Below are 11,078 nucleotides of genomic sequence, written 5' to 3'. Positions count from 1 at the left end.
TATGACATTTTTTAGAATTAACGTGTCGACGTGTCCCGTGTCCGTGCATCGTAGTATATATATATATATATATATATATATATATATATATATATATATATATATATATATATATATGACAAGTTGAATTGAAAAAGAATAAAAAATTAACCTGGGAGTCGAACCGTCCCATCTTGCCCTTAACCCGCTTTAACCTGTTTATATTATGTTGGGTTAGCGGGTTAAAATATACAACCAACTTATCCCATTTTGATGGATTAGCAAATTTATCCGTCAAGTTAATCCATTTTGTCAACTCTACCCACGATTTTCTTTGTTTTTTAACTACTTTAGAAAATAGAGTTAATGAAGTTGCTCGGCCGTAATAAATCATTCGCATGTGTTTCTATCTTTTCTCACTCGAAAAATTATGCCATTCCTTTGGCTGTATCATATAATTTAATCTCGCAACCCAGAGGGATCCCCTTAATTTACTTTAAAAGGGTCATATCTAGAAGAGGAATTCATAATAGATTTGATTTATTTCCATCAGTCCACCAGAAATTTATAGGTCTTGAAACAAACTCTCCGATTTTTCCTTTTGCTGCCTATGCAGCTGTTGAATCACCTTTGTAGTTTTTTACTACAACATTTCTGTATCATCATGGTGAATATGTATTAAGTGAACCCATTAATGTTAATAAGTATCCCGGATTTTCTGCTTGTTACTTGATGCACATCGATCATTACACTGTCCAGTATTGTTCAGTTTGATTTCCAAATAAAGACATCCTATGCTGAATCAGCATCTCAACTGGACGCTGTGTAGTTTGTCAGAAAAAACCTCAACCATATCTTGCGCTGTCCGGCAATTTATCTTTGAATAATGTTTGGTTTTATTTTTATTTAATTTTTGGGGATAAAATACAAGTATACTTTACGGAATACAAATATTTATCACTTAATTAAACCAACCGCTTTGGTATATTTGGTATTATTTTAGTTTCTTATTCTTCTACATTAGTATCTAAATACTATCATACTCTAAGGGGAGGAGCATAGTTGGCAACTAAGCTCTCAAGAATTTGTTTGGGGTGTTGAATTCAAACTCTGTCTTAAATAAATCCTTAAAAAATTTTTTGAGGTCAAATGATGTGTCTTTCTCTGATGGAGGATTAATCACATTCTTCTTTCGGTGATCAAACTCAATGGACCCGTTGTTCCGATGAATGGGTAGTCTTCGGAGCTGTATTCGGAGAATGAGGTTAATGGAGGAAGTTAAATGGGATACCTCCAAATTATATATATAATACTATCATACAAAACAATTAGACGGTTTTATTCATATTGTCCGCTTTCAGAGTTCAAATAATTACCCTTCAATTATTTAGTGCCCGTTACCAAGTCTATGCAGTCCTTCTAAGTTAAGATAACTAATACTTTGATAAGAACATGCTACCTACTTGAAAAGGATATAGAGCTAGAAATAGAGAGTTAATGAAAATGAAAATGATTTGCCGGGGGAATAAAAGAAGGATAGAAAGCCTTGAATGGACTTAGATTTGGCCTGGTCTATTAGTTTGTGTATGTCTAAATTATAAGTCTGATCTGACTTATATTTAAAAAATAAAAGTATTGATCTAGACCTATTAACATGTTTAAATCTATTAGGCATTTAATAATTAAAATAATATTAGTTTATTATTCAAAATTATTAAAATAATACTTTTATTTATTTTATTTACATAAATAATATGATATAGATCGAGCTGTAACCTTATAAGCCCAACATATGAAAGAAAAAATATGACATGCTTTTTAAATAGACTTTTTTTAAAAGTCTGAACTTATTCTATTTAATTATATATAATATGTGAAATCTGACCTAATATAAGTTGTGCTAGTATTAGGCCGCGGTGCCCGTTTACTCTCATAGATTGGACTATATCGCAGATATCAAAAAATTAAGGACTATACAAAACACCGATCGAAGGTTATATCCAAACCGTGCACGATATTCAAAATCGGTTATTGGACTGTCCTGTAAAGAATAGTAAAATATAGAATGTTTTTAGGATGCTTGACTTAGATTTTTTGTTATAAATTGGATCCTCTATCAAAGCACAAAGCATCAATAAGCTTCTTCTACACCCTTTTTACCTTGCAACCAGATATGGATACACTGAGTTGCGTGCTAATCTTGCTACTAACATGCGTTGTTACACAAGCTTTTCTTTCAATTGTTGTAGGAAGAAACAAAGCAAAGTACAAGCTTCCACCAGGACCATTCCCTCTTCCTATAATTGGAAACCTCCTTGCACTTGGCAACAAGCCCCACCAATCCTTGACCAAGCTTGCTAAGATTCATGGCCCCATACTTGCTTTAAAACTAGGCCAAGTAACAACCATAATAGTCTCTTCAGCTGAGTTGGCAAAACAGGTTCTCCAAACCCATGATTCCTCACTTTCAGATAGAACCGTTCCCCAAGCTTTATCAGCTCTCAACCATGACCAGTTTGGCGTGGGCTTCCTCTGTGTTACACCACTCTGGCGTGACATGAGAAGAATATGCAAGAATCAATTATTCTCCAACAAGACTCTCGATGCAAGCCAATACCTCAGGCGCAAAAAAATAGAGGATCTTCTCAGTGATGTGAATCAAAGCTGCATAAGTGGTGAAGCAGTAAATATTGGAGGAGCAGCTTTCAAGACTTCACTTAACTCGTTAACAAATACTATTTTCTCTATAGACTTTATTCAGAATTCAAGTGACACGGGAGAGTACAAGGATATAGTGATGGGAATCTTGAAAGCCGTGGGAACACCAAACATGGCTGATTTTTTCCCATTGTTGAAGACAATTGATCCACAAGGCATCAAAAAGAGCTATGCTTGTTATATTGGTAAGTTGTTCCATGTCTTCGACAACTTAATTCACCAAAGGTTGAAGCTCAGAGAAGGGACAAATTATGTCACCAACAACGACATGCTGGATGCCTTACTCGACATTTCTGAAGATAATAGCAAGGAGATGGACAACGAAAAGATTAAACATCTACTACATGTATTTTCTTATCCCTTTTACTATCACTTACTATTTAAAATTGTTGAATATATATATATAATATATATATATATATATATATATATATATATATATATATATATAGGGTTCCTCATTTCTGCTGTTACTGTTGATGGAAAAACTTGCAGCAAATATATTTACATAAGATACGAAGTCGGATCCTGAAATTAAAAAATAAAAATAAAAAATTCCAAGATACAAAATCGGATCCTGGTGAAAGTAAGTGTTGCTGTAAATTTTCTGATCTGCAGCAACATGAAAGCTATTAAAGCCATATATATATCTCACCCAAAGTAATTGATGAGGTTTATAATTAATTAATAGGATCTACTTGTTGGGGGAACTGATACAACTGCATATGCACTAGAATGGGCAATGGCTGAGGTGCTTCACAACCCAAATGCTATGTCAAAAGCCAAAAAAGAACTTGAAGAAACTGTTGGAATAGGAAAGCCAATTGAGGAATCAGACATTGTTAGACTCCCTTACCTACAAGCAATTATAAAGGAGACCTTACGCTTGCACCCAATAGCTCCACTTTTGCTTCCTCGAAAAGCCAGGACAGATGTGGAACTCAATGGCTATATCATTCCAAAGGGTGCACAAATACTAGTTAATGAGTGGGCTATTGGCAGGGATCCAGAATCATGGGACAATCCAAACTTGTTTTCTCCTGAGAGGTTTTTGGGGTCAAAAGTTGATATTCAGGGCAAAAATTTTGAGCTCACACCATTTGGCAGTGGACGGAGAATATGTCCTGGTATGCCATTGGCTATCAGGATGTTGCACTTGATGTTGGGTTCATTAATCAATTCTTTTAATTGGAAGCTTGAAAATGGTATGAAATCTGAAGAGATGGACATGGAGGAAGCAATACAAGGACTTGCCATAAGAAAAAGTGAAACCTTGCGAGTTGTTCCAATCAAAATAAGTATTTAAAATGCATGCCATACATATATATTTACTTGTAATGTATTGTGCCTCTTCCGCAAATAAGCAAGAGTAAGACTGGGATTACCCTCACACTTATTCTAGTTAGTCACGATCTAATGAGGAGTGCTTTTTGTTTTTTTTAATGTATCGTATGACACTTAGACATATATAAACAACAGTGGTGTTCCTACCGTTGTTCAAGAATATTGTTTAAATAACAGAATAGCAAGTGTGCCTTTGGTATATCATCATATTTTATACAAATTAGTTCATATTGTAAAACAAGTAAAGTGATGATACATATAATGTAATATAAATATGAGCTTTATTAATCTCATGCAACACGAGAAAATTCTCTCATGCTATAGAGACAATCATGTATGTGACCACCCACTGTAGAAAAAGAAAAAAAAGGAAAAAAAATAACACGAAAATAGATGTATGTGTAGGAGAGAAAAACACTCTCCAACAACATAAGTATATTTTCCATAAATAATGAGCATATTTTTTTTTTTTTGTTATTCTCCAATATATATATTAAAGAGTAAAGCTAATTCACCCATCTCATTTAGTAAATGAATATCAGATCATGCTTTATTATTTCAATTTATTTGTTCTATAAGATGAGCCAAAAGTAACATGTTAAAATTAGAAATCCAGAAAAAATAAATAGCAAATAACTAAGTTGTAATTTTTGGAGAGAGAAAAGATAGAAATGCATGTGAATGATTTATTATGAGCTTTTTTTTTTTAAATAAAAAATTATGGGCTCTTAACTCAAGCAACTTCATTAACTTTATTTTCTAAAATAGTTAAAAACAAAGAAAATCATGGGTGTCGTTGACAGCTTTGTAGCACTTATATTTTAAATATTTTTTTTTACTTATATCTTAAACATTAAGCAAGAATTAGTGTGGTCAATATTTTTATATTTAGTTTAATTGATTTTGGGCTTTAGGCGTAACTTGGGAATTTTTTTTTAACTATTAAGAAGATGTTATATGTAATATTCAAAATAAAAAAAAGAAATTAAAAAAAAAAAAAAAAAAGGAATTAAAAAAAAATTAAAAAATTAAAAAAATTGACGCCATTAGCGTGAACAATGGCGCCAAAGATAAAATAAAATAAAATAATAATAATTAAAAAGAGCGACGCGAGTAGCGCCATTTATAGCGCTTTTAGCTCCAAAATGGCGCTTTTTGCTCCAAAGTGGCGCCTAATAGTGGCGTCGTTCGCGTCAATTTTTACGCGAAGCGCGTGAACGTAAATATATATATGTTTACGTATATGTAAAATAATAATAATAATGATGATAATAATAATAAAAAGAAATAAGTAATTAAAAATTAAGATAAATGTATATAATATATAATATATTAATAATAAAATAAATAATACTAATAATAATATAATAATTGATAAAAATAAGAATATGTATAAATATATTACAGAAAGTAAATAAAACGTAAACATGTAACGTTGAAGCAGCTGATAGGGTTATAATGATGACCTTATAGTCATAAATGGAATGAGCATAAAATTATAAGAATTTTGATACCCATATTGAGGTATTATGCACAGATGAATTTTCATTTGTTAAATTTGACTGCTGACGTAATAACAGTTAGTAGAATAGCTCCAAGTTAGCAAATTATAGTTAGAGAGCTAATCTAATGATATAAACATCATGAATGAGGTTAGGATATGATTTGGTGAAGATTGATACCCATATTGGGGTATTTTTGAAAAGTCACTTCTGCCGGGTATTTTGTACTGCTGTAGCAGCATCCGGTAGAATCCCGGAACAGGAAAAAGATAAGAAAATAGAAATAAAGACCAATATATGCCTAACAAGTCATAATTAGACCAAAAATGTTAAAGTTAAGAAGATTATGAAATCCGGGTACAGTTAAAAACACCGGTAAAGACTACAGTGCAATTAAACAACTGTTAGTGGATCTGTGACCTACTAATCAAATTTTTAAGTTATGAACATGATAATTAGACAAAATTAATGTTAAGTACTTAAAGTTAGGGTCTTGAGAGTTTTCGGGTAAAAATTTGACGACGGATCAGTTAAAAATTACACCGGGTCTCACTAAAGGACGAATATCACTTAAGTGACATGGCACCCCTCATTAGGGCACCCTCCTCTCCTTCCCTTCCATTTCTGATCAGCAGCCCCTTCACCTCCTTCTCTCTCTAAGTTTCAAATTTTGAAAACTCTCTCACTTCTCTCTAAGATTTCTTCACCTAAATCTCTCTAAACCACCAAACTTCCTTCACAAAGATTGTTCCCCTCACTCTCCTCTTCACAACCATACCATTTTCATGGTGTGAATCAAAAATTTCGTGTCCCTTATCATCCCAAACAGCCATGGTTTTGTGGAGAGCAAAGGCTATGGAGTTGTGTTCTTGAGCTCTCTTGAAGAATCACACTTGCTTGCTTGTTTCCTTTGATTTTTGGGTAAGTGTTCTTAAATTTTTTTCATGAAAAATATCATCTTTTCTTCTTATGTTCTTGAGCCTAACTCATGAGCATGTTCATGAAGGTGTGTGCTTGCCTAAAGGTGTGTTCTTGGTGGAAAAAGGTGGAGACTTGAGCTAAAGGAGAAACCTTGAAGATGTAAGCTCCCACTTGGGAAATATGAACCAAAAAGCCTCCCTTTTTCTTGTTGAGTGCCTTGGTTTTGATATGTTCATGAGGAGAATGTTGTTTAAAATTTCGTAATGTCATGGTTTGATGATGATTCTTAAGTGTGTGTGTGTGTGTTTGGAACCATGGAATGATGGATTGGATGACTAAAGGTGCCACCTTTGGACCTTTGAGTGATGTTCATGTAAAAAGATGACTATGAACTCAAAAATGGACCATGAACATTTCAGCCATATCATGTAAGGATAGGGTTTGATGACAAAAAAATGTTATTAAGTTGTTAAGTGTGGAAAAATGATTAGAAAGATTAACTAGGTGGGTTAACTCTAAGTAAAACTCTCTAATCATGATTAATAATGGCTAAAAATCCTAATTAATATAGCTAATCAAATCTGCCCCATAAAGTACATAAGGGTTTAGTTGTGTTAAAATTAAGGAGATGATGAATTAGGTGATTAATTAAGGGTAGAGATTAATTAACAAAAGTAATCAAGGATTTAACTCTAAAATTGGACTAAAGTAAGGTTTAGGTACACTAATTAAATAATTAGTAAAATTTAAGTATCATGACATAATGGGACTAAGGATATTTCATAATGTGACTTAATAATAGAAAAATCCAAGAATTAATGTGAATTAGGATTTATAATCAAAAGTAATTAAGGTTTGTTAAGTAAACACATTTAAGGCTAAGTAACCAGTTTTTAGGCAAAATTGGGGAGACCATATCTTCCTCCACAGAGATAATATAGGGATGTGCCTTATATCAAATTGACGATTGAGATGTTATCTACGTGGTGTCAAAATTTGGTATCAATTGAAGATATATTCCATTCTGTATGTTCGTTTGAGTGAGGACTGCACAGGGAGGCATGTGCAGGGGCGCTGTACATGGCTGACACTTCCATGAATTTTTTCTCCCTCAATTATTACTCAAATTAGGCTCATAATATGTCTAATTAAAGATAAAGGTGTCTAGTTGTCTACATAAAAATTTTAGAGCAAATTATTTAGTATAATTTTCATAATCGCAGAAATGGTAAAGGATGTTTAGGGCCCTGTTCGGAGTTGGCAAACAGCTTTGTTTGTCCAACTTCAAATGGTGATAACCGGAGCTAGGAAACTTCAAATGAGGCATATGATACCTTTTTGGAAAGGTAATTGAGTCTAGATTAACATACTAAAAGATGAGAATTTTATAACAAGTGAGTCACGCCCAGTAACTAGAAAACAGAAGCATGTACAGTTATGGAAAAACCGTAAAAGTGATATTTAAGCTAAGTGGGCTTATGGGAACCCTTAGTAACTTATAATAATCATAAATATGACTTGGATGAGTTGAAAATAATCTAAGTGAGCCTTGCATGTGATTCTAAGCTATGTAAGTAATTGAAGATTAAAGTGGCTTGTAATAATGCACTAAAATATGTAATAAGTTATAATTGGTCTAGGCTTGTAATGGGCATATTATTGGCATATGAGTATGAAAAGTGGAATCATTAAATGATTAAGTCGTGGATATGACTTGATTAATTAATATATAATTAATGATGTGAATGGTTCCTACTCTAGGTGTGCCTAGAGAACCGTGCACTTGAGGATTTTGTTGGAGCATACGTATTATATTGGAGTGTGGGCTTGTGCTAAGCTCCCTAAGGTAAGCTCCTAGTTCTAGTTGACTCCTCTCTCTTGTGGCCCCACCATGATGGTGGGCATTATGGTTATATTGTATGAAAGTATATGGTATGATGTATATGTGCATTCATTCACATTCATATAGATGTTATATGATCTTGATGTTATGATGATGCACTGATGATATATGTTATGAGGATCCTGGCCAGTGATCATGGTATGTAGGCTGCCTATGACTTGACTCTGGGAGCTATTTCATACTGAGGTTGTGTTGACTGTCTATGGCTTGACCCTGGAAGTCACACATGTGTAACCGTCTATGGCTTTGACCCTAGGGTTACACAAGGATGATATGATGATGCTATGTTTATGCTGTATGTCTGTATTATATGCTTTATATCTGACTTGTTATGCAGGAAGTGGGCTCAGGGGTTAGAGGATCCTCTATGAACCTTGAGCTTACTGAGATGTTGTTATCTTACCCCGTTTGGGGACATCATTTCAGGTACCCAGAGTAGTGGTGATGCTTCTAGGGGCAAGGCCCCCGCATTGGAGTAGTTGATGATGCAGCTGATGATTTTATATTATGTTTAGATTTGATGTTGGCATGTAGACTTGTTAACATGCTTAATTATTTTATGGAGATTATTGTATGTATTTATTTAGGCTCATGATAGTATTCTTAGAGCCATGGATTATTTACTGATACTTTTATACTTCGAATTAATATAGACTTGATGCATGTATTCAGTTAATTTGGGCATGGAGCCTTATTAGTTGTATTGACCCATTAAGGGGATTGCAGTCCGTGTGGGACTTGCAAGCTATCTGTTTAAATTGTTGTATTAATTAGGTTATCTGTATGTGTAGAATCATGTTTCTAGTTATCCGAAATACAGCCGTTATGCTGTCCGTGAGACTCCGTCAGGAATGACACTTGATGTCATATCTTGATGGTCAATGGCCACTAATACTGGCTCATGGGATTAATTAGTAGATGTATATTTAGATTTACGCTTTCGCAGTATCTGACGTGAACGTTTTTAGAAATGTTTTTATGAAATGTTTTGGAAAAAGTTTACTCGTATTTTTATAAGATGCTTTATTCCTTTTCAAATAAAGTCTTCCGCTGTGAATGTTAAATATCATGTATGTTAACAACCGGAGTACTACGGGGTGTTACAAGTATATTGCTTTCCTTTTAAATTTTATTTCTTTTCACCTACTGATTACATAGTGGAGTAATTAATTGGTACCAAATAATTACAAAGAGAATATGTAAATTTAACTGATGAAGACTGCTATGAACTGAACCACAGAGTTTGGGTTCAGACGATTTGAGGGTAAGGGACGCCTTATCGTGGTTTGAGCTCCTCCACAATAAACCTTTCATATGCAGAAGGCCACGAAGTTGGAAAATTATTTAGCTTCAGTTAAATATTACACAATGTGTTATTTATTATATTATTTCATTTTATTAAATTATCTGAGAGAATGATATTTTCCGTTATTACGGCTGGAAATGGTTATAGTTATAAAACCTCAATATTACTGAGATTTATCTCACGTGTGTTTATTTTGTGCTAACCTTTCCAGAAAATCATAATGCCTAGTCTAAGCTTATCAGGTGAAGGATGGAGTATCACTATTTACTCTTACGAGGACCGCATGGAGTTTTATATTGTAGTAGGAAATCAAGGAGCGACTTCAATATTATATGCTAAGAGTGTGGAGACTTACACCTATAGACTAGATTAGGATAAGACTTTTGTATTATATAATTATGTGATGCCAGTATGTAACATATAAACTGAAGTGATGTAATATTTAGTAGACTGTAGGACCAATGTAAAATAACTTCCTTTTGTATTTGACGTAACATTATTTATAAAGTAATGTTGGTAGATATAATGACCCTAAATGGTAAATCTTAATTAGAGATTTAATTTAAGGATTTAAATGCCATAATTAGATTTAGTGAGTGATTCCGAGTATTTTGACTGTAATCATGACTATGTTATGAACAGTGCGTTCTGCCGGAGAATTTACAGTTTTGTGAATTAACCGGTAGAGCTTAAAAATAGCAAAATAATTTTAGAGACATAATTTGATAATTCTGACGACAAATATGAATTCAGAACGAAAAATTGTATAGTCTGGCACTTTCCGTGAAAATCTCGTGAATAGTGTTTCTACCGGGTATTTTGTACTGCTGTTTAAGCAACCGGTAGAGTCCAGAAATAAATACTTGATGAAATAAGAATAAGAAAGTCCAATATATGCCAAGCAAGTCAATATAAGCCCAAGAAAATAATAAGTTTATAAGTTCTAAGTTCAGAAGTGAGCGAAGTACAGTTAGTGATTCACAGTGCATTTCGTCAAAAACGGTGCAGAAACCATATTGTGAATTATGAATATTGTTTTGTAACAAATAAAAATTAATGTAAATGATTTTAGAAAAATAAAAATATGTTCGTAGCTTTAAGTTAGTTCCGGGTCAATTTAAGTTAAAATACGCGATAGAAAAATATCTGTTAAAAAAGGCCACATGTGCTAGCCTTATAAGTGACTTAGTCTCATTATCCCAAATCAGTTTCTCTCTCCTCTCACCCTCTCAAAACCGAGCTGCACCATTGGAGAGGGGGGGGGGTAAGGTTTTGAATTTCTTCTCCTTGATTCTCCATCATTTCTACTCCAAATTCAAAGACCCACCACATGAAATTGCTTGTAAAACACCCAATGAACCCATTCCAACCATCAATTTGAGGTTTTGTTGAGTGTGTGAAGAGT

General features: G+C 33.4%; 1 protein-coding gene and 1 long non-coding RNA gene across 2 annotated transcripts; both read left to right on the top strand.

Annotated features, from left to right (window-relative positions):
* Positions 1–2,110: 2,110 nt before the first annotated feature.
* On the top strand, positions 2,111–4,240 carry LOC133299149 (geraniol 8-hydroxylase-like). The gene is made up of 2 exons (XM_061498588.1): positions 2,111–3,043; positions 3,389–4,240. Exons 1-2 carry the CDS (start codon positions 2,153–2,155, stop codon positions 4,001–4,003), a joined length of 1,506 nt encoding a protein of 501 aa, XP_061354572.1. The 5' UTR covers positions 2,111–2,152; the 3' UTR covers positions 4,004–4,240.
* Positions 4,241–5,989: 1,749 nt separating this feature from the next.
* On the top strand, positions 5,990–9,004 carry LOC133299203 (uncharacterized). Its single transcript, XR_009749902.1, has 4 exons — positions 5,990–6,464; positions 6,550–6,623; positions 8,226–8,310; positions 8,794–9,004. It is a non-coding gene; the product is annotated as an uncharacterized LOC133299203 (long non-coding RNA).
* Positions 9,005–11,078: the final 2,074 nt, after the last annotated feature.

The sequence above is a fragment of the Gastrolobium bilobum genome, unplaced genomic scaffold, assembly GCF_033153095.1.
Source record: "Gastrolobium bilobum isolate Gb01-03AN ecotype WA unplaced genomic scaffold, APGP_CSIRO_Gbil_v1 utg500, whole genome shotgun sequence".
Taxonomy (NCBI): domain Eukaryota; kingdom Viridiplantae; phylum Streptophyta; class Magnoliopsida; order Fabales; family Fabaceae; genus Gastrolobium; species Gastrolobium bilobum.
This window is presented reverse-complemented; position numbering and strand designations above follow the sequence as displayed.

Bases quoted from the DNA above. Each gene is read 5' to 3' on its own strand.
- LOC133299149 (XM_061498588.1), top strand. From the start codon at position 2,153: ATGGATACACTGAGTTGCGTGCTAATCTTGCTACTAACATGCGTTGTT. The intron at 3,044-3,388 runs GTATTTTCTTAT...ATTAATTAATAG, and splicing joins AGATTAAACATCTACTACAT to GATCTACTTGTTGGGGGAAC.